This window comes from Hypanus sabinus, chromosome 22, assembly GCF_030144855.1.
Source record: "Hypanus sabinus isolate sHypSab1 chromosome 22, sHypSab1.hap1, whole genome shotgun sequence".
NCBI lineage: Eukaryota > Metazoa > Chordata > Chondrichthyes > Myliobatiformes > Dasyatidae > Hypanus > Hypanus sabinus.
The window spans coordinates 43,961,901-43,986,251 of NC_082727.1; the positions used below are offsets into that span (position 1 = coordinate 43,961,901).

Below are 24,351 nucleotides of genomic sequence, written 5' to 3' on the forward strand. Positions count from 1 at the left end.
GCTGTAATATGTAACCTGTGGTCTCCTGAAGGATCTGGTGAACTTGACTCTCAGGAATGCTGGTACAGCACCTCGAAGATCAAGGTCAACATCACTGGGATGGACTTCAAGTCAGATGAAAGCATTGAGGCTGGATAGTGGTAAACAATGTTCAGCCCCACTACTTCGTACTAGCCAATATCCCCACTTGAGCCCAACAGGTCTGTCTGTATTTGAACCACCTCCCTCCCTTCCAATCAGGCTTGAGCTGGCGGAATATTGGTTCCCACACTGCCGAGTTTAGGAGCAGTTTTTGCCCTCCAGCCATCAGGCCCCTGGACTGGTTTCACTCACCTCAGCAATGAACTGACTTCAGAGCCTATTCAGTCACTCTCGCGGACCTCACACCTGCAGCTCGTTTTATGCATCATTGTTTACTTTTTTATCGTTTGCGCTGTTTGTCCTGTTTTGCACATTGGATGTTTATTAGTCTTTGCTGTGTGAGCTTTTAGTGGTTTCTGTTGTGTTTCATTGTTTTTCCCAGGGTGCCTGCAAGAAAATGAATCTCAGGGTTGTACATGGTATGCATTCTTTGATAATAAATTAATTTTGAATTTACTTTGAACTTTGATTGACAGTTGAAGTTTGCTTTGTGTGACATTAATAGTCATGCACAGTAGCTGTGTCTGCTGATTATATTTCTCTCAGATTGTCAAAAAATGTAAGTTAATTGAAGATTAGGCCATATCCGTGGGATTAGGATACAAGCTGTATCTTCATAAAGACTCTGTAAAATAGCAAATTTAAAATTAATATTCTTTGTTTAATAATATAACAGGGTGAAGTAAATGAAACCACAGAATTATTGAATTAGTTTTACAGGACTCTGAAAGTTTTTCGGTAGCAACACACACAAATTGCAGATGGAACTCAGCAGATCTGGCACCGTCTATGGAAACAAGTAACTATAATTTACTAAGCTGTTAAAAATTGTCTATCACTTCATTCCAAAGAGATTAATGCTACTAATGATTTTACTGCAGGAATAGTGTGTTAAAATCAGAAGTTATCATAAATTCACTGATTCTGTATTAATTAGAGAAAAAAATTGCAATGTTATGGGGAAACAGGATATTACTGATAGTGACTTACAGGTTTCTGTTTTTGTGTGTGTGCATAGGTAGATGGCAGAGTTTTTACACATTTGGTGAACACAAGCTTTTCACCAGAATTACAATGTCAAATTCCATATCAACGTAAAGCTGTTGTATTTTATAGCCTAACTTTATGTGATTTTAATGCTTCAATGACATACAGTAACAGATTTTTCTTGTTTTTGTTTGGGCTTTCATATTAAGGCCTAATGACATAGCATTTCTCTCTATATATAGGAATAAAGTATTGTAAACCATACTGAACAATAAACTTAACATATAATTAATAACATTTCACTTTTTCATTTTTTTGTTATCTTGGGAAGTCTTTAATCTAAGCTCAAAAGTTCTTCCATGGTTTCACTTCCCCCTTCTCTATTCTCCTGTAGCTCAACAAAACCCCAAAGAATCTATGTACCGATAAATTCTGACCTCTTGATCATTCTGTATTCCATAGCCTTACAAGTCTTGCTGATGCCCCAAACCATTGAACTCCATCTTAGAAAATAGAAACTGAAATTGTACAGCACAGAAGTAGGCCCTTCAGCCCACAATGTTGTACCAAACTAACTAACTTAGTAATCAAATTCCCAAATAAGCTAATCCCTTCTGTCTACACGATGTCCATATGCTTCCTGCACCTTCATAAGTCTATCTAAAAGCTTCTTGAATCCCACTATCAAATTTGCCTCCAAAGTCACACCAGACAGCACATTTCAGGCACCCATTATTCTTCCCTTAAAAAAACATGCCACACACATCTCCTTTGAACTTACCCTACCTCATGTTAAATGTATGCCTTCTGGTATTAGAATTTCAACACTGGGAAAAAGAGATCTCTTTCAGATCTCCTTTCAGCCAACACAGCTACAGGGAAACGAACCCTTCCTTCTAGTACATATCCCCTTATCCAGTTAGCATGCTGATAAGCCTCTACTGCACCCTCTCCAAAGTCTCAACTTCCTTCCTGTAATGGTGACCAGATACTCCAGATGCAACCCAGAGTTTTATAAAGCTATAACATAACTACCTGACTTTTGAGCTCGATTCCTCAAATAATAAAGCAAGAATGTCATATGCTTCATTTATCACCCTATCAACCTGTGCAGCCATGCTTAAAGACCTAAGAATATGGACTCAATCACACCTCTACACATCAGGCTGTTTGTGATAGCTCTCATAATAGTTCTTCATTCTTTTTTCCTGACGTTGACTTGTGTGATGTTTAGTTCTTCCATATTTTTGCAGTTGAAAAAGTTTTGAGTCAATTTGCTGTGATAATGTTGCATGAAAGATTCTGTATGCCTTGAAATTGCAGATGAATCAATTAAGTGCCTTGTGTCACTCTTCACTATGGAAGACACGGGGCAGCATGCCAGATGGGGGCAAAACTAGGTGTAGTTGCTGTTACTAAGGAGGAGGTGCTTGTGAAGCCAAAAGATCTGAAAATACTGTAGATAGCTCACCTGGACCAGATGGACTACACTGCAGGGTTCTGAAAGAGGTAGCTGAAGAGATAGTGGAGGCATTAGCAGTGATTTTTCAAGAATTGCTAGATTCTGGAATGGTTCTGCAGGACTGGAAAACTGCAAATGCTCCTGCACTCTTTAAGAAAGGCATAGGCAAAAGAAAGGAAATTATAGACCAATTAGCCTGACTTCAGCGGTTGGGAAGATGTTGGAGTTCATTATGAAGGATGAGGTTTCAGGGTACTTAGAGGCATATAAAATAAGCTGAGGTCAGCATTGTTTTCCTGCCTGACAAATCTGTTGGAATTCTTTGAGGAAGTAACAGGCAGCATAGATAAAGGAGAGTCTACGTTGTTTACTTGGATTTTCAGAAGGCTTTGGACAAGGTGCCACACATGAGGCTGCTAACAAGATAAGAGCCCTTGGTATTACAGGAAATATGGTAGCATGGGCAGAGGATTGCTGCCGGTGACTAATGGTGTTCCATAGGAGTCGGTATTGGGACCACTCCTTTTCACATTGAATGGCAACAATTTGGATGATGGAACCGATTGATTTGTGTTCAAGTTTTTGGATGATATGAAGATAACTGGAGGGCTGGGTAGTGCTGAAGAAGCAGGAAGCCTGCAAAAGGACTTCAGCGGATTAGAAAAGTGAGCAAAGAAGTGGCAGATAGAATATAGTGCTGAGAAATGTATGGCTGTGTGATTTGGTAGAAAAATAAAGGTGTAGACTATCTTCCAAATGGGGAGAAAATTCAGAATTGGAAAGTGCTAAGGGACTTTGGAGTTCTCGTGCAGGATTCCCTAAAAGTTAACTTGCTAGTTGAGTCAATTGTAAGGAAGGCAAATGCAATGTTAACATTCATATTGTATTGACTACCATATAAAAGCAAGGATGTAAGGCTGAGGCTTTATAAGGCATTGGTCAGACTGCACTTGAAATATTGTGAGACGTTTTGTGCCCCTTATCTATGAAAAGATGTGCTTGCATTGGAGAAGATCCAGAGGAGGTTCAGGAGAATCATTCCAGGAGTGAAAGAGTTAATATATGAGAGGTGTTTGATAGCTCTGGAACTGTATTCGTGGAGTTTAGAAGATTGAGAGGGAATCTGATTGTAACCTATCGAATATTGAAAGGCCTAGATAGAGTGGATGTGGAGAGGATGTTTCCGATGTTGTAGGGGAGTCTAGGACCAGAGAGCACAGCCTCAGGATAGAGGGACATTCAGTTAGCACAAAGATGAGGAGGAATTTCTTTAGGCTAAGCGTGGTGAATCTGTGGAACTTATTACCACAGACTGCTGTAGAGGCCAAGTCATTGAGTATATTTAAAGTGGAGGTTGATTAGTCAGGGCATCAAAGGTTATGGAGAGAAGGCAGGAGAATGGAGTTGGGAGGGATAATAAATTAGCTATGGTGGAGCAACCTAAATGGGATGAATGGGCTAATCTACTCCTATGTCTAATAGTCTTATAGTCTAAAAAATTGTGCTTCTGAAATATTCAGTTCAGTGACTCCTCTTGAAAGTTTATAACCTATTTAAAACTTTTGTCTTTGATCAACCACCTAACCACCAGCTTCAGTATCTATTAATGTGCTTGTGTCAAAATTTTGTTTGCAATATTCCACGAAAGCACATTATGGTGTTTTACTGCATTAGTGATGTTGTGTAAGAATAAATTACTATTGTTAATATTTTTACATGTTGCAAAATCCAAGCCACAAAAAAATGTGGCAGGTAGAACAGAATTAGAATACAGCATGAGGAATTTTGAGAACTGATCGAATATGACAAGTTATTAAGTAGGTGATGCTGGGTCTCAGAATAATGAGGAATGACTTTTGCAGCCGAGCCCTATGATCTACAAGAGGGTCTTGCTGGGATTTAATTTCAGAGGTGTTTTCAATTTAATACATGAAATTTCATGACAATTAATAAACATTCTATTTTTGCTTATTGCATATGGTTTTCATATGCTATAAAGAGTACATTTACTGCAGATTTTCTGCTGGGAAAAAGGTAGTTTGCAATTTCTTTAAAATCATTTAATCATTTATCCTTTCTGATAGGCAAACTTAAAATGCTATTCATATGGAGTGTGTGCGTCTTCTGAGAGCAAATAGACTTTCTGCAGGTGCATACATCTAAATTTTATTTCATTAACTTATTTATAGTAATATTTTGGTTGATGTGCTATGTGTGTTATCTGTTTTTTGGATGCACCATGATCCAGAGAAAAGTTGATTCATTTGGTTGTATAAGACTAACAGTAGTAGTGAGGTTGGGAATGGCATTAAACAGGAAATTAGAAATTCGTGCAATAAAGGAACAGTAGTTATAATGGGTGACTTCAATCTACATATAGATTGGGTGAACCAAATTGGTAAGGGTGCTGAGGAAGAGGATTTCTTGGAATGTATGCAGGATGGTTTTCTGAACCAACACGTCGAGGAACCAACTAGAGAGCAGGCCATTCTATATTGGGTATTGAGCAATGAGGAAGGGTTAGTTAGCAATCTTGTTGTGCGAGGCCACTTGGGTAAGAGTGACCATAATATGGTGGAATTCTTCATTAAGATGGAGGGTGACATAGTTAATTCAGAAACAAAGGTTCTGAACTTAAAGAAGGGTAACTTTGAAGGTATGAGACATGAATTAGCTAAGATAGACTGGCAAATGATACTTAAAGGGTTGACGGTGGATATGCAATGGCAAGCATTTAAAGATCACATGGATGAACTACAACTATTGTTCATCCCAGTTTGGCAAAAAAATAAACCAGGGAAGGTAGTGCACCTGCGGCTGACAAGGGAAATTAGGGATAGTATCAAGTCCAAAGAAGAAACATAAATTAGCAAAAAAAAGTGGCACACCTGAGGACTGGGAGAAATTCATAGACCAGCAGAGGAGGACAAAGGGCTTAATTAGGAAAGGGAAAAAAGATTATGAGAGAAAGCTGGCAGGGACAATAAAAACTGACTGTAAAAGCTTTTATAGATACATGAAAAGAAAAAGATTGGTCAAGACAAATGTTGGTTCATTACAGTCAGAAACAGGTGGATTGATCATAGAGAACAAAGACATGGCAGACCAATTGAATAACTACTTTGGTTCTGTCTTCACTAAGGAGGACATAAATAATCTTCTGGAAATAGTAAGGGACCAAGGGACCAGTTAGATCGAGGAACTGAGGGAAATATATGTTAGTAGGGAAGAGGTGTTAGGTAAATTGAAGGGATTAAAGGCAGATAAATCCCCAGGGCCAGATGGTCTGCATCCCAGAGTGCTTAAGGAAGTAGCCCAAGAAACAGTGGATGCATTAGTGATAATTTTTCAAAACTCCTTAGATTCTGGATTAGTTCCTGAGGATTGGAGGGTGGCTAATGTAACCCCACTTTTTAAAAAAGGAGGGAGAGAGAAACTGGGGTATTATAGACCGGTTAGTCTGACATTGGTGGTGGGGAAAATGCTAGAGTCGGTTATCAAAGATGTGATAACAGCACATTTGGAAAGAGGTGAAATCATCGAACAAAGTTAGCATGGATTTGTGAAAGGAAAATCACGTCTGAGGAATTTTATAGAATTTTTTGAAGATGTAGCTAGTAGAGTGGATAGGGGAGAGCCAGTGGATGTGGTATATTTAGATTTTCAAAAGGCTTTTGACAAGGTCCCACACAGGAGATTAGTGTGCAAACTTAAAGCACACGGTATTGGGGGTATGGTATTGATGTGGATAGGGAATTGGTTGGCAGACAGGAAGCAAAAAGTGGGAGTAAATGGGACCTTTTCAGAATGGCAGGCAGTGATAGTGGGGTACCGCAAGGCTCAGTGCTGGGACCCCAGTTGTTTACAATATATATTAATGATTTAGACGAGGGAATTAAATGCAGCATCTCCAAGTTTGCGGATGACACGAAGCTGGGCGGCGGTGTCAGCTTTGAGGAAGATGCAAAGAAGATGCAGGGTGACTTGGATAGGTTAGGTGAGTGGGCAAATTCACGGCAGATGCAATTTAATGTCGATAAATGTGAGGTTATCCACTTTGGTTGCAAGAACAGGAAAACAGATTATTATCTGAACGGTGGCCGATTAGGAAAAGGGGAGATGCAACAAGACCTGGGTGTCATTGTACACCAGTCATTGAAGGTGGGCATGCAGGTACAGCAGGCGGTGAAAAAGGCAAATGGTATGTTGGCATTCATAGCAAAAGGATTTGAGTAAAGGAGCAGGGAGGTTCTACTGTAGCTGTACAAGGCCTTGGTGAGACCGCACCTAGAATATTGTGTGCAGTTTTGGTCCTGTAATCTGAGGAAAGACATTCCTGCCACAGAGGGAGTACAGACAGGGTTCACCAGATTGATTCCTGGGATGGCAGGTCTTTCATATGAAACAAGACTGGATCGACTAGGCTTATACTCACTGGAATTTAGAAGATTAGGGGGGGATCTTACTGAAACGTATAAAATTCTAAAGGGATTGGACAGGCTAGATGCAGGAAGATCATTTCCAATGTTGGGGAAGTCCAGAACGAAGGGTAAGGGTCACAGTTTAAGGATAAAGGGGAAACCTTTTAGGACCGAGATGAGGAAAAACTTCTTCACACAGAGAGTGGTGAATCTGTGGAATTATCTGCCACAGGAAACAGTTGAGGCCAGATCATTGGCTATATTTAAGAGGAAGTTAGATATGGCCCTTGTGGCTAAAGGGATCAGGGGGTATGGAGAGAAAGCAGGTACAGGTTTCTGAGTTGGATGATCAGCCACGATCATACTGAATGGCGGTGCAGGCTCAAAGGGCCGAAAGGCCTACTCCTGCACCTATTTTCTATGTTTCTAAGACCCATGACCAAAGGATATAGGAGCAGAATTAGGCCAATGGCCAATTGAGTCTGCTCTGCCATTTCATCATGGGTTCTCCATTTTCCTCTCAGTCTCAATCTCCTGCCTTCTCCCCATATCCCTTCATGCCCTGACAAATAAAGAATCTATCAATCTCTTCCTTAAGTATACATAAAGACGGCCTCCACAGCTGCCTGTGGCAATAAATTCCACAGATTCACTACACATTGCAAAAGATATTCATTCTCATCTCCATTTTGTAAGGACACCCCTGTATTCGGAGGCTGTATCTCTGGTCTTAGACCCTCCCACCATAGGAAACATTCTCTCCACAACCACTCTATCAAGGCCTTTCACCATTTGATAGGTTTTAATGAGATTACCCCTCATTCTTCTGAATTCCAATGAATACGGTCCCAGAGTCATCCAACTTTCTTCATATGACAAGCTGTTTAATCCTGGAATAATTTTGATGAACCTGCTTTGAAAACTCTCCAGTTTCAACATATCCTTTCCAAGATCAGGGGCTGAGAATTGCTCACAATATTCCAGGTGAGGCCTCGCCAGTGCTTTATAAAGTCTCAACATTACATCCTTGCTTTTATATTCTAGTCCTCTTGAAATTAATGCAATCATCCCATTTGCCTTCCTCACCACAGACTCAACCTGCAAATTAACCTTCAGGAATCCTGCACAAAGACTTCCAAATCCCTTTGCACCTCAGATTTTTGTAAATTCTCACCATTTAGAAAATAGTCAACCCTTTCATTTCTTCTATAAAAGTGCATGACCACACACTTCCCAACAATGTGACCCACCTGCCACTTCTTTGCCCATTCTCCTAACCTGTCCAGGACCTTCTATAGCCTCTCTATTTCCTCAAAACCACCAGCCCCTCCACCTATCTTTGTATTATCTGCAAACTTTGCAACAAAGCCATCTATTTCATCATCCAAATCATTGACATACAAAATAAAAAGAATCAGTCCCAACACACACCCCCATGGAAAACCACTGGTCACCGGAAGTCAAACAGGAAAGGAGCCCTTTATTTCCACTCTTTGCCTCCTGCCAATCAGCCACTGCTTTATCCATGCTAGAATCTTTCCTGTAATAACATGGGCTCATAGCTTGTTAATCTGCGTCATATGTGGCAACTTGTCAAAGGCTTTCTGAAAATCCAAGTGCACGGCAATCACCAATTCTCCTTTGTCTATCTTGCTTGTTATTTCTTCAAAGACTTCCAACAGATTTGTCAGGCAACACTTTCCCTTGAAGAAAGCATGCTGACTACAGGCTATCTTATCATGTGCCTCCAAGTACCCCAAAACCACATCCTTCAAAATCAACTCCAACATCTTTACAACCGGTGAGGTCAGACTAACTGGTGTATCATTTCCTTTCTTCTGCCTCTCTCCCTTCTTGAAGAGTGGAGTGACATTTGCAATTTTCCAGTCTTCCAGAACCATTCCAGAGTCTAGTAATTCATATAAGAACATTACTAATGTTTCCACAATCTCTTCGGCCATCTCTTTCAGAACCATGGTGTGTATGCCATCTGGTCCAGGTGACTTATCTACCTTCAGACTTTTCAGTTTCCCAAGAACCTTCTCTCTCTTCATGAGCCCTGACACCTGGAACATCCACCATGCTGTTAGTGTTTTCCACAGTGAAGACTGATGCAAAATACTTGTTGAGTTTGTCTGTCATTTCCTTGTCCCCCATTACTACCTCTCCAGCATCGTTTGCCAGCAGTCCGATATCCACTCTCACTCTTTTTACACCTTTTAGTACCCTCTTTGATATTATTGTCTAGCTTACTTTCATGTTCCATCTTTCCCTTCTTAATGTCTTTTTAGCTGCCTTCTGTTGTTATTTAAAAGATTCCCAACCCTCTAACTTCCCACTAATTTTTGCCCTCTCTTTGGCTTTTATGTTGGCTTTGACTCAGCTATGGTGTTACACGAGCGTGGTGGTGGACGAACCCAAGTGCAGAACACAGGCGCAGAGACAGAGTCGGGAGGTGTTATTGATGTAGCAAGTGTGGAATCGATATCCAGGAGTGATGCTAGATTTAGAACGGACAGTCCTAAGAACCATGAAACAAAGTTACTCACACCAGAGTCAACCAATGAACTGGCAGCTCCTTGTTGTGATCACAGGGTCTTTATCCTGTGTTTTCTGATGGGAAGCAGGTGTTTGTAGTTAGTGGAACTTGGAAACGATTGGAAACTAAACGAGGGGATTGAGGCCCAATTCCTGATGTAAATAGCAAGGTGGGGGATTGCCAGAAGGGACCATGACACATGGTTGTGTCATCTTGCCTTCAGAATTCTTCGTCCTCTTTGAGATGTATATATCCTATGCCTTCTGAATCACTTCCATAAATTCCAGCCATTGCTGCTCTGCCATCATCCCTGCCAGTGTTCTTTTCCAATCAATTCTGGCCAACTCCTCTCCCATGCCTCTGTTATTTCCTTTACTCCACTCTAATACTGATATATCTAACTTCAGCTTCTCCTTCTCAAATTTCAGGGTGAATTCAATCCTGTTATGATCACTTTCCCCTAAGGGTTCTTTTACCTTAAGTTATGGTTCATTGCACAACTGCCAATGCAGAATAACATATCCCCTATTGCGCTCAACCACAAGCTGCTCTAAAAAGCTAACTCATAGGTATTCAAGAAATTCCCCTTCTTGGAATCCAGCACCAACCTGATATTGAAATCCTCCATGACTATTGTAGTATTGCTCTTTCCTTTAGATACAATGTGCATCTTTGAACATTAAGCTCCCATGTATAATCTCCTTTTTTGCCGTGATTCAGTGATGTTTACAATACCTTAACTGCCTATCAGTACTGTGCTACAAGATCATGGATCTTATTCCATATACTATGCACATTCAAATATAACACCTTTAGTTCTGTATTCACCTTCTTCAAGTTTGTCCGCCTTTAACATTGCAACTCAACCATTTGGCTGTAATTTTGCCCTATCATCAGCATCTCCTTATTACGAGTCTCTGTTTGTAAACCAACTACCTCATCTTCAGCACTATCAGTCTGGTTCCTATCTCCCTGCCAAATTAGTTTAAACTCACCCAAACAACCCTAGCCAACCTGATCACAACGATATTGGACCCCCTTGGATTCAAGTGTAATCTGTCCCTTTTGTACAAGTCATTCCTTCCCAAGAAAAGATGACAATGATTCATAAATCTGAACCCTTTCATCCTCCACCAGTTCCTGTTCCTCAGCCATGTATTCACCTGCCAAATCATCCTATTCTTACTGGCAATCCAGAGATTTCTACCCTGGAGGTCCTGGTTCTCAGCTTTCTACCTAGCTCCCTAAAATCTCACTTCAGGACCTCCTGACCTTGTCTGTCTATGTTATTGGTGCCAGTATGTACCAAGACCTCTGGCTGCTCGCCCTCGTCCTTGAGAACGCTATGGACACAATCCGAGACATCCCTGATCCTGGCACCAAGGAGGCAAAATATCATCTGGGTTTCTCTATCACACCCACAGAACCTTGTCTCTATTCCTTTGACCCAAGAATCTCCTATCAAAACTGCGGTCCTCTTCACCTCTCTGTTCTTCTGAGCCACAGCACCAGACTCAGTTCCAGAGACTTGGTCACTGTGGCTCCCCCCGATAGCTCATCCTCCTCAATAATATCTAAGTTTTATATTTATTATTGAGGGGAGCAGCCACGGGTGTACTATGCACTGGCTGTGCATATCCCCTCCTTCTCCTGATAATCACCCAGTTATCTGTCTCCTATAAACCTTGGTGTGACCTCCTCCCTGCAGCTTCCGTCTATCACCTCCTCATTCTCCCTTATGAGCCCAATATATATATATATATATATACAGTCCAATGACAATTAACATGAACTTGAACTTGTGCTGGTATTCACCCATATTCCAAAGATGTATGGGTTAGGGTTAGTCAGTTCTGGGTATGCCATGTTGGTGCTGGAAGCATGATGACACTTTTGGCTGCCCCCAGCACATCCTTGAACTGTTGATACACACAAATTATTTCACTCTACATTTTAATGTTTCCATATGATGTAATCAATTAAGCTAATCTTTATTTTAAGATCTTTAATATTTACTCATTGCTTTCACAACAATTCTTTATTTTATTAACAGGTGACCCCTGTTTCCATCCAAGGGTCAGTGTGGGTATGGTGGAGGATTACAAATACCTGGGGATACGAATTGACAATAAACGGGACTGGTCAAAGAACACTGAGGCTGTCTACAAGAAAGGTCAGAGGCATCTCTACTTCCTGAGAACACTGAGGTCCTTTAACATCTGCCGGATGATGCTGAGGATGTTCTACGAGTCTGTGGTGGCCAGTGCTATCATGTTTGCTGTTGTGTGCTGGGGCAGCAGACTGAGTGTAGCAGACACCAACAGAATCAACAAACTCATTTGTAAGGCCAGTAATGTTGTGGGGGTGGAACTGGACTCTCTGACGGTGGTGTCTGAAAAGAGGATGCTGTCTAAGTTGCATGCCATCTTGGATAATGTCTCCCATCCACTCCATAATGTACTGGTTAGGCACAGGAGTATGTTCAGCCAGAGTCTCATTCCACCGAGAAGCAATACTGAACATCATAGGAAGTCATTCCTGCCTGTGGCCATCAAACTTTACAGCTCCTCCATCGGAGTGTCAGACACCCTGAGCCAATAGGCTGGTTGGTCCTGGACTTATTTCCACTTGGAATAATTTACTTATTATTATTTAATTATTTATGGTTTTATATTGCTATATTTCTACACTATTCTTGGTTGGTGCGACTGTAACGAAACCCAATTTCTCTCGGGATCAATAATGTATGTCTGTCTGTCTGTCTGTCTGTCTTTCCTGACTTTGACTTGTGTGATATTTAGTCCCTCAATATTATTGCTGTTTTACAAACTTGAGTGTATCTGCTGTGATGAACTGGCATAAAAGATGTGCCTTGAAAATTGTGCTTCTGAGTTGTTCGGTTCAGTGATTCTCGAAGTATGAGATGGGAAACATGTTACAATAGGACTAAGTTTTTTTCAATAATCTAAAACATCTCCATTGGCATACTTCAGGTGCCTTGGGGAATGTTCTGTTTTAACATGATAGATATATATCGTCATCTATTGAACAAGTAACTCTCAAGACCATTGACTTAGTGTGAATTCTGCTTTTAATATGTATGTTTTAGGAAATGTTGTTATTTATAAATTGTCTAATTAAATCTCAGCATCTATGAGTGATAATGACAAGGCTAATCTTCAAACTCTCAGACCAACACAGAAGTGTGATAGAATCCAAATATCAAAAACACATTGTGAGAAACAATAACCTAAAAAGCATTAATGAGGGCTCTATTGTATTACTCACCCTGTTTCCAGTTTTAACAAGTAAATTGATAGAAGAACTAGGATGGTGAAAGAAAAATTAGGAAGGATTTAGAGCAACTTCATTGGTCTACGTTTAATTGCTGACAATGGACAGAGTGGGGAGGGGGTACACAAATGTTGTTGGTGGACCCCCTAGGTTCTTAGATTGAGTAAATTATAAGACTGCTGAGACCCAGAGATCAAATCTATACCCACTCACTTCTGCCACAGGAAACCCTATGACAGAGTACACAATCTAAATGCTGGAGGAACTTGGCAGGTCATGCAACATCTAGGGAAGGTAATAAGGTAATATTTTGGGCCAAGGCCCTTCTTCAGGACTGGAAAGGCAGGGAGAAGGAGCCATAATAAGAAGGTGGGGGAGGGGAAGGAGTACAAGCTGTGTGGTGGTAGGTGAAGCCGGGTGAGGGGGATGAAGTGAGAAGTTGGGAGGTGATAGGTGGAAAAGGTAAAGGGCCAAAGAAGAAGGAATCTGATAGGAGAGGAGGGTGGACCTTGGGAGAAAGGAAGGAGGAATCAGAATGAGGTGATAGGCAGATGAGAAGGGGTAAGAGGGTTCCAGAATAGGGAATGGAAGGGGAGAGAAAGGGAAGGAGGCAGAAATTACTGGGAGGTTGACAAATCAGTGTTACTGGGATTCACTGAATGTTCCTTCTGGATTTATTTTCCTTAGCATCAACTTTTGTTTTTCAGAATCAGGTTTAATATAATTGGCATATATCATGAAATTTGATGTTTCATAGCAGCAGTACAATGCAATGTATAATAAAAATTATACATTACAAAAAGTATACATTTAAAAACATAAGTGGTGAAAAAAGAGGGGAAAATAGTGAGGTAGTGTCCATGGGTATATCCACTCATAAATCTGACAGCAGAGGAGAAGAAGCTATTCCTGAAACACTGAGTGTGTGTTTTCATGCGACCATACCTCCTTATTGATTGTAGCAATGAGAAAAAGGCATGTTGTGGGTGATGGAGGTCCTCAGTAATGGATGCTGCATTTTTGAAGCATCGCTTTTTGAAGCTCTCCTGCATGCTGGGGTGGCCAGCGCCCATAGTGGAGCTTGCTGAGTTTACAACTTTCTGCATCTTTTTCCGATCCTGTACAGTGCCCCTCCACCCCCTGCTATATCAGACTGTGATGCAACCAGTTATAATGCTCTCCATACTGCATCTGTATAAATTTGCAAGAGTCTTTGGTGACATACCAAGTCTCTTCAAACTCCTAATGAAATACAACTGCTGCCCTGTCTTTTTTGTAATTGCTTCAATATGTTGGGTCTTGGATAGATCCTCAGAGGTGCTGAAACCCAGGAACTTGAAACTGCTCACCCTTTCCACTGCTGATCCCTCAATGAAGACTGTTGTGTGTTCCCTCAACTTCCCCTTCGTAAAATCCACAATCAATTTCTTGGACTTATTGATGTTGGGTGCAAGGTATTTGCTGCAACACCACTCAACTAGCAGATCTATCTCACTCCTGTACACCTCCTCATCAATATCTGCAATTCTGCCAACAATAGCTGTGCCATCAGCAAATTTATAGATTGGTGTTTGAGCTGGGCTTAGCCACATAGTCACGAGTGTAGAGAGGGTAGAGAAGTGGGCCGAGCACACATTCTTGAGGTTCACCTGCGCTGACCACCAGTGAGAGATGTTATTTCCCACAGACTGTGGTCTCCCAGTGAGGAAGTCAAGGATCTTGTTGCAGAGGGAGGTCAGAGCCCCAGGATTTGGAGCTTGTTAAATACAGTAGAACTGAGAGTATGATTGGGTTGAATGCTGAACTGTATTCAACAAATAACAGTCTGGAGCAAGTACTGCCCTTGTCCAAGTGATCATTGATAATTTCTTAATGCTGTTCATTACATTTGAAATGCAAGTCTCCTACTTGTTTTTAGTGGACATTGTTTCTTATGTGCTGGGTGCATCATATTGTCAATGAACTCCTGAAATGAAAAGCGGTGAATTGGAATGGACTCCAGACTGCCATGTTCAAAGTCTGTTATTTTGTACTTCTTTTCTAATGACTGCCATAATACTCCAAGCAGTCCAATGATAGAAACACAGTGAGTTGTTGTGTCCATGCAAGACAACAAAGGCTAAATGCTACAAATTTGATTTCAATTTAACGCTAGTAGCTTTTTAGTGAATTCTGAATGGTAGCTGATTTCAAACTTCAATTACCAAGTCAGAAAACAGAATGAAAAATATTGGTTATTAAAATAATGCTGGTATGCTGACATGTGGCAAATGCATTGAACAAAAACCATTCTTTGCATAAGTAGTTGTTGCAAGCTTCTCCTGCTTTCATGGAATAATTGTGCAAGTCAAGTTAATCTGAAGGCTTTAAACCAAAATCAATTGTTGAAATCAATAAATGATTTTATTTTGATGCACTGCTATACATTTACTGTCTATTGAGTAAAAATATTTTGCATGTATATTCCATAAAATTCAAAGGTAATTAAACATTATTTGAAATTACTCATATTGCTTCTAGAACATTTTAAAAACCTTTCAGTTTCTGTTTTAATAAAGTAGATAGGATATTTTTCTTTTTTTTACATTTCAAATCTTTCAAGTATTTAAAAAACAATTTATTCTGTAATGAACATTATAATTAAATGCCTCCATTTGTAACTGTAAACAGAAAATCAAATTCTTTCAACACACACAAAATGCCGGTGGAAGCAGCAGGCCAGGCAGTGTACTTCTCCCTATAGATGCTGCCTGGCCTGCTGCGTTCCGCCAGCATTTTGTGTGTGTTGCTTCAATTTCCAGCATCTGCAGATTTCCTTGTGTTTGCGCTTTTAAAATCAAATTCTCTCATTTAGATACCTTATTTGCCGAAAATAGCTTTTCCGCAATACAATCCCAACATAGTTTCAAGGGTAATAGATAGTTTAATGGGATTGGGGTGGTAAAGAATTATCATGGAACTATGCGAATCACAGAAATACTCGCTTATCCACAGAATACATTATGATTCATGTTAATTCTTAAACAGCTTTGGGCGAAATGTTTTTTTAAAGTCAGTGTTAATATTTTACTAGACTCTTGTTCATCTCACTTTCCCCTTTAGGCCTGAGATAGGTATCCCAATGAGCAGTGATTTAGCATGTTCTAGCGTTGCTATCGGACTATAGTAGCTGCCGAGCAGCGAACATTCTACAATTATCCAGAAGGTTAGCCAAACGCGAAAACATTGAGTTCAGCTTCGATGAGAATGTACTTTCAGCATTGTGACTTTTTCCTTCTGAAAGTACACTAAGACTTGTTCATTTTTAACGGCTCAATAAAACGTACTGCGATATCAGTTTGTTTCCAAATAAAGTATGTTTAATTCTCGTCCGAATCCAAAATTTGCACTTGGAAACAAAATTGAAAAGTAGCCATTTAAGTACCAGATACACGAAACTCGCGAAACATCTACGCAAAGACTTCAAATGTGTCCAGAACTGATACAAATTAAACTGAAATGTATATATGTGCAGTCTATGAAATGCTAGTATTGAGATATTCAGTTGAAGAGATAAGGGTTGAAGTTGACTCAGGTCGAAGGACTCCCAAACTAAGTCAGCTGTTATTAATATAGCATTATAGTCCCCACGATAAACCGAAAAGAGTTAGAGACAATTGTCTGTTTGTTCTGTCTTTGTTATGCGTGTTCATTAAGTTCTCAAGCATCTACAACTAGTTGTTACACCTTAACTCAAAAATTTGATCCGCACACAAAAATCATGTGCGGCAGGCAGTCTGTTTTTATACGAGTTGTTTTATTCTCGCAATTTACTTCCAGAAATGGATACACCGTCTATGAAGGTACTCAGTATACTTACGTGTATCGTACCCAGCTTGCTTTAATAATCAGAAAAGGTTTGATATACAATAAATAATAATTCTAATCACGAAAGATTTCTCTTTTCAATTTCACTAAACTCCAATACTGGTCAACATTGATAAATAATTAATTGATAATTTAACCTCCTCTCAAAATGTTTTCTAGATTTACTTGACTTTCACTGAAGTGGTTTAATGTTTTGGAATTAACCAGAACATGTCAAGTTGCACCATCGCGAGTCGATTTGGAGGTTTAAGTGGAAAGCACTGTGCGCATTTTCATCGGTCGGCATTTTGTTCTGAAAATATTCTGGATACGATACGAATGGGAATGCTGACTTGTCTCCCTCCCTTCAATAAGTACAACCTGTACACTTAGCGAAACTCTGCACGGTCATTTGAATCTCGGACCATTTGGAGGATCCCATTACTTGCTTTACCTCTGAGGGTCGAATCGATCTACGAGACCTGTCGTGTGCTAGCTCCTCCATAATTTATGTAACTTGATCTTAAAAAAGACAGCAGCCATTTACTTCCGTGTCGAAACCATTAAAACAACTATGTTTAATGACACCCAACACAAGTCAACAGGAATCGAAGAGGTTTCACAGCGTTAAATCATGGTCTGTTCATTTGAATTGGTCAGACGGTGGGTGCTGTGGGGAGAGCGGGTGTTAGATGTGGACGTTAATTGGTTTTCCCTAAACTATCAATTCCCGTTGAAATAAATAAATGTAAGATAAAAATAGACGTTTCAAATTCAATTAAAACGAGTTATTTGTTCACTTTCAATTCATAAGTTATGTAAATATATAAAGATAATAAAGTTATACGTATAACTGTAAAACATAAATGTCCAATGTTTCTATGACTGCTGCCCTAACTTTTCATAAACCGGTCGTTGTTTTGAATCTTTTGAACCTATCTAGTTCAAAAGATTCGATATCGAAACGGTATCGACTGCAGTGAACACGTCTATTTCTTCTTTGCTCCTTTTAAAACGTCAGTTGAAGCCATTCTTATCACAAAACAAGTCATTTGGACGTTGCAATAAATTGGAGAATATTGAAGTTTCATACCGCTTGATACAGTGGATCGGTTGCAGCGAATGTGAGAATATGAAACCGGTTGAAAGCGACGGGGCTTATCAAAGAAAATCTTTCAAACAAAACCTAGTGGTCTACTAATTCCAAGATGTAAACCCTTATTGAGATTAAATTTGACGGGATATACATGGATTAATAACAGCAGTTGAAAAGGAGCTAGACCAAATCGCCGATATATTATTTTTAAATGTCACTATGTTATTGAAAAATGACAGGAACTGAGATATAAAACAACGTGGAGTGCAAATCGGGGGGCTTCTCTGAACAAAATGTTGAAATGGGAGGCACCGGCATGAACAAAATTGGTAATTAGAGCAATCTTGTTGCATTGCCGTAGTTGAGTCTTTTAGATTAAGGAAATTCATTAAGTCCTAATTTAAATACTTTGCACATTGGCAATCGATAAGTGTCTGGTAAACGTTCCCTCGAAATGAAAATGTCCCAATTAATCACGACCGTGTTACCTGACGCTAATCTGATCTTTTCGATTTTATATGAAGTCACTTGGATTTCAATACTTTGTGTTGGATAAGGACTCTGGATGCGCGAGTCTGTTAGATGGTACTTAACGCGCTACTGAAACATAAAGGAACCTGCCTTATTCCCACTTACCTGTTGTGATTGTTGTCACCAGTTTTCTGCCTTTAGTACGAAAAGGATGTTCAGTTGTCGAAGATTGCGATTACTAACTGAAATAATATAGTTAATGCTAAATTTCTAATGAAAGTGCTATGACTTGGGAGCCTGGGTTTGAGTCCATCCCTGCTAAACCCTCTTTGCTCGCTAGAGGTCTCGCCGTACATTCTCAAAGCGCTTGTTTGGTAAAACATTGACCTCCGCTACTTAAACTTTACAGTTGCGTGAACTACTCTGCTTGGGATGAAGCTAAGACAAACCGATTCACGTTACTACAAAACTTTGTACCAAATGCGAATACTTGCGCCTATTATAATCTCTTTCCATATTCAGCTCGCATATCATAGTTAATGCTACGGGTGATTTCTTAAAAGTAGTATTGTTGAATTAAATGATTGAAGTATAACTTTCAAGTAACCATCCCAGTGGAAATATGTATCATAGGAGCTATTAATTATAATTTCAAATTACATGGAACATGATAGAGGATTATAATTAGTTTCAGGGAGAGTTGATGCATATTAAAACTTGTTAATCTCGAAGGAAAAGGAGGACCAGTTTAATAAACAATAGTACAATTTAAGTTTTCCATATAAGTTGAATTTTATTCAGCTATGTTTTAAGATATTTCATATTAATTTAAGTGAGTGTTTAATACTGAATAAATATATACAAGCCATTTCACTTTCTGAGTTCAGTCTTGTACATTATTCGTCCAGTTGTTTAGCCGATCATTTTTAATGTTCAAACGGTGAACCTGAAAATCTTCAAATATTTAAAACAAATCCGACGTAAATATGAAATCATGGTTCGTAACGCTTGTGAATTATTTCAAAACTCGCACAAACTGTGGATTTCCAAAAAAAAATTAAAATAATTTTAAATGAATGAAATGGCAATAAAAAATGACAGGCATTTTAACGGAGCATCAGAGAATTGTATTTCACTCACATTGTAAGCTGTCATGTACAATGAGTCTTTTCCCCATGATAACGAGTGGAACAGCTGTTCCGAATTAGTTCGTTTACTATCAGGCACACCGAAAAAGAGGAGGCTTTATGATTTCCGTTTCAGCAACAAGTAGATGAGATGAATTCTTCGGTCTTTGCGGGCAATTGAAATTGCAAGCAATGTCGTGGAATATTCGTGTACCATAATCGCTCAAATCACAAATGTTGAAGCGGGTTATACCTAACTTTAAAAATAAACTCGGTGAATTCGTTGTTGAGATGTTATTTTTGACATTAAGTAGTCCGCTTTTTTGGAAAGTTAAATTCTTGCTCTTAGCTATTAACTTTGAACTCACTAAAAGCCCAAAGAAGAAATTCTCACAATCCCTTAAATATTTCTGGAGAATCGTAATTCCTGAGGAAAATCCCATTGCTGAAAGATAGCGATATACTTCAGTGAACTTATTACATTTGTTTCAATGAGCCTTTCCCTTCTCTTCGTTGATCATTTCATTTAATACCACAGAAGAGTGAGATCTGTTAAATTACACGGCAATTAAGGATAACGCGGGCATCAGACTCTTCGTTCTGCAACTAAATGAGTTTGACTTCTGTGGACTTTTGTCCGAAACAACCTGAACTCCAGTCCAATTATAGTAAAAACAAAGTTGCACAAATTTTAAAAATGAAGGAGAAGAATGCCGTTCCAGAGAGAGGGGGCGGGAGAGAGAGAGAGAAGGAGGAAGAGATTTAATTGTTCCTTAGACAAATATGAAATAAAACTCAAACGGAAACCAATGTACAGTCTGTGGTCTGGATAAGTGTTTTGGTCTCTAAGTAGAATCGGTTGCTCCGAATTCCAAAGTGACGCACCTCCAGCGAGCCAGGAAGGAGTAGGAATTGGAGGCGAACGCCCAATCACATGGACACAGTGGCCGCCGTTGACCAATCGGGATGGGAGAGTGGCAGGTGCTGCTGTGGTTTATCAGCGCATCTCCCGCGCCCTAGCGATCGAATCGAGTCAATTTCACCTTAAACCCGGGAAAGCGTGCAGGCAAGAGAACAGAGCTTTGAGCAGCCAGACTTCTTGGACATTTCTCTGGATACACTCTCCTGGAAAAATAATAACAACACTTGCCGTTAGGGGCACACTTATCTCCAACCCAGATTTTAAAAAATAATCAAGAGCAAACACGACCCAAGATCTCGCAGCATTTACTGGTGGGTCCTGTCAAATTTATGATCTGATCAAATGTTAGCCGTCGGGCAGATGGATAATCGCCAGAGTGCATTCGTCCTGAGCAGTACGCCGCTGGCTGCGCTTCATAATATGACTGAAATGAAGACATCTATATTTCCCTACTCTTTGCAGAATCCCTCGAGCTTCAAAGCCCCGGCTCTGGCGAGTTTGAACGCACAGATCCCACTGGGAACGCCGCACGGAATTAGCGACATTCTAGGCCGCCCATCCACAACTGGCAATCTGCTCTCCGGACTTCCTCGACTGAGCGGACTTGCCACTACGGCGGGGATGTATTTTAGTCCAACAGCAGCTGCCGTCTCGAGGTACCCCAAGCCCCTTGCTGAATTGCCGGGGAGACCACCAATCTTCTGGCCGGGAATGATGCAGGGGTCCCCATGGAGAGATCCCAGGTTGGCCTGTCCAAGTACGTACGGTGAACGCACATTTGCATTTTTTTTTAAATTAAAAAAAAATATATAAAATAATAGCACGCAGGAGTCTGCTCTCAAGACTGCCGTGTGATTTCTCTTGCCAAAACACGGTCTTGACATTTCTGATTTTGTAGAAATGTTTTCAGTTAAGCATTTCAAAACTTTGGCTGATATACAGCTGCCATTGTCGTAATCATCGGTAATAAACATTGATTCAATTGATGAGACGTGGCTCGTTAATCAATGCGGCCTGATGATCACTTCTCTATTGTGGGAGGAAATAATATTCTTTAACCAGTTGGTTCAAATTTGTAAAAATAATTACAGAGCTAATATCAGTTGATCAACACCCGCCTCTGTTTCTTTACTTGCATACGCTGAACTTTAAAAACACGACCAGCTAGTTTAAATGGGCTCGTGTGTTTTGATGTGTTTCGTTGTTTTTAAGTTGTTTTCCTTTTCTTCCCACAGCGCAAGGTAGTTTAGTTCTGGACAAGGACGGAAAGAAGAAACATTCCAGGCCAACATTTTCAGGTCAACAAATTTTTGCCTTGGAGAAGACCTTTGAACAAACGAAATATTTAGCCGGACCAGAAAGAGCCAGATTAGCTTATTCTCTAGGAATGACAGAAAGCCAAGTTAAGGTAAAACATTTTCCATCTTCACTGCAATAAATAAACTAAAAGAGACAGGAAATGTATTGTACACCAATTCGGAGGCAAACAGGCCGCTGCTTTCTTGATTAAATGTTACAAGAGTCTTAGTTAATTGGACTTTCAAACCTTGGGTTGAACGCTGCCGAATTGCAGATATTTCTGACCAGAGTTCAGGAAACATAATCCGAATACTTTTACCAGGCCAGGATTTGAAACAAACTAAAATACTTTTTTGATATTCAAGCGAATGGAAGGCTCTACAAACACTTAAATAAAAATGGCCAAGTGTTTTGTTTTTAAATTGTTGGGAATATACTGTAGGTCGTAAAGTAAAAGTTCTGAATGACGGTAAACCGCTCATTGTGTACATGTATTCTACCTTACTAAAACTGGTTGTCCTTTAAGAATTAACGATATTGGCCTGAAGACTATTGCTAGTACTTTTGTTTTGTTTTTGCAAGACTCTCCACCGCAAATAGTTTCAGGGTAAACCGTGATGCTGCCGAAATGTGTATTGAGACCTAAAACAGTTCACAATTTCCTCTCTACACGCCGTTGTTTCTTTTCACTTAGTTTTAAGACTTTGAAGAGCTATTAGGCAAATAGAAAACTCAGCTCCTCCCACCGCTGCATCTGCAATTTTTAAGAAAATAGTTTAATTACGTTGCGGGTTGTTGTCGTTTTGTTGCGGCCTTGCAAATGAAAGTAAGGCTGGAAGGGTAGCGGGAAATGGCAGTGGAATGCGCATCATTTATTTTGTTCCATTTTGTGTGCTTGCAACAGGTGTGGTTTCAGAACAGACGGACCAAATGGAGGAAGAAGCACGCTGCCGAAATGGCTACGGCCAAGAAGAAGCACGACTCAGAGACTGAAAAACTTAAAGAAACGTCGGAAAACGAAGAGGACGAGGATGAGTACAATAGACCTCTGGATCCCAACTCAGACGACGAGAAAATCACACGATTACTGAAAAAGCACAAAACCGCCAGTACCCTTACCATCCTGGACCCACACAACAACAGCCCAGAAATTTTGTGACAAACTTCAACACAAAAAAAGGCGAAATAATTATTTGAAGAACTTCAAAGGCTGAATTAACCAGGGTATAAAAACGTTTTAAATAAATCGATGTTCCACAGAAATAAGTGATATGTGTTGTACAGCCTAATGTATGTGAGATGTATATATTTTTTACAGAATAAGTTATGGAATTATCTTACAGCCTGATTATATCAATTACGGACTGAACCTGTGCAGAAGACAGACCATTTGGAAAGAGAAGCTGGGATTTTATCTTCCCCCTTCAATCTCCATTATTCCCGTCTTTTTCTTAGGATTTTCGGTGTTAAGAAATAACAACCAGAACTCATCGTTTTGTATGAATTACAGATTTAAACTGTAGCTGTACATATTATGATGCACGCTTGTGTTGTAAAAAATTAAATGTAAATTTTTTGTGTATTTACATTCAAAAGCTAATATTTTGTTTTCGCCCGTGATGGTGAATTCCTTCGGAGGCTTCATTCCAAATCGGGGCCATCAAATCCCAAGGAAACCTCTGAATATTCTGTTGAAGATGATTGGAAGGATATTATTGCGTTCACGATAGTTGAAAAAAGAACTTTGTATTGCCAATAAATTATTTAACAATATGAAACCTAGTCGTCCGAATCCGGCTGGTTTTGTACGCCGAATTAAGTGCCGGATCACTTAAGCGATGGGTCAGATTATATCTGGTTAAAACACTTGCTTTTGGCTCGCTGTGAATTACAGAGATGAACAATCGGTGATCAATCTAACAAAAGCTGTTGAATATCGGGTCTGTGGTTTTATGGTACCTGAAATACCTTAAAGTTTAATAGCACAGTGCGAATTCATAACCACATGCAGTAGATATGTATTCTGCGCCGTACAATTTAATACTATTTAAAGGAAAGGTTTATCTCTGAAATCAAATTCCCAAGTATTTTTTACAAAATTCGGGCTGATCAGCAAAGTGGTTGTCGTGCTTAAAAAGGGACTCGAGCAGAAAGAAATCAACAGGTTTAAACATTCGAAGTGTCTGGAGCAGAATAATTTGTAATAACATGTTAGGATCCAGAATGATTGAATATATTACAACATCCTAGTAGCTAAAACATCTAACTTTACAATCAGTCTGGTAAGATTTGCAGATAAGGCAACTAATGAACCCAGCCAATATTCTCAATTTTAACAGGTTGGAATTTAATTCTTGGCCACGTTAAGCTTAATTGTATAATATTTTGGAGTTTATAGTCACGATTTTGATTGTTTTAGCATCTTTTATGTTTGAATTGACACGTTTTAATGCAAATTGTTTATATGCGTTCGGTGGCTTTTTCGCCCTCGATAAACTACGTGTTCATGCCCTAGTTAAGATGATGAAAATTGATGAAAATGTATCGTTTAAAACATTTTGATTCCTAGAATTGTGAAGGTCTGACGTATGAGGTGTGGGCTAGGCTTCTGGCCATTCTACTCTGGGGCAAAATAAATATTCGGCCCACGTTATTCCAAAATCATATTTGTAACAGTAGACGCTTGTTTAATTTCTAGATTCGTTAGTAGGTCGATGGAAGAGCCGAAATGCAGATATATTTTAAA

At 39.7% G+C, this 24,351-nt stretch overlaps 1 protein-coding gene across 1 annotated transcript; it reads left to right on the forward strand.

Moving 5' to 3' along the window:
• Nucleotides 1-20,140: 20,140 nt before the first annotated feature.
• On the forward strand, nt 20,141-22,820 carry nkx6.2 (NK6 homeobox 2). Its single transcript, XM_059948064.1, has 3 exons — nt 20,141-21,063; nt 21,542-21,714; nt 22,510-22,820. Exons 1-3 carry the CDS (start codon nt 20,649-20,651, stop codon nt 22,762-22,764), a joined length of 843 nt encoding a protein of 280 aa, XP_059804047.1. The 5' UTR covers nt 20,141-20,648; the 3' UTR covers nt 22,765-22,820.
• Nucleotides 22,821-24,351: the final 1,531 nt, after the last annotated feature.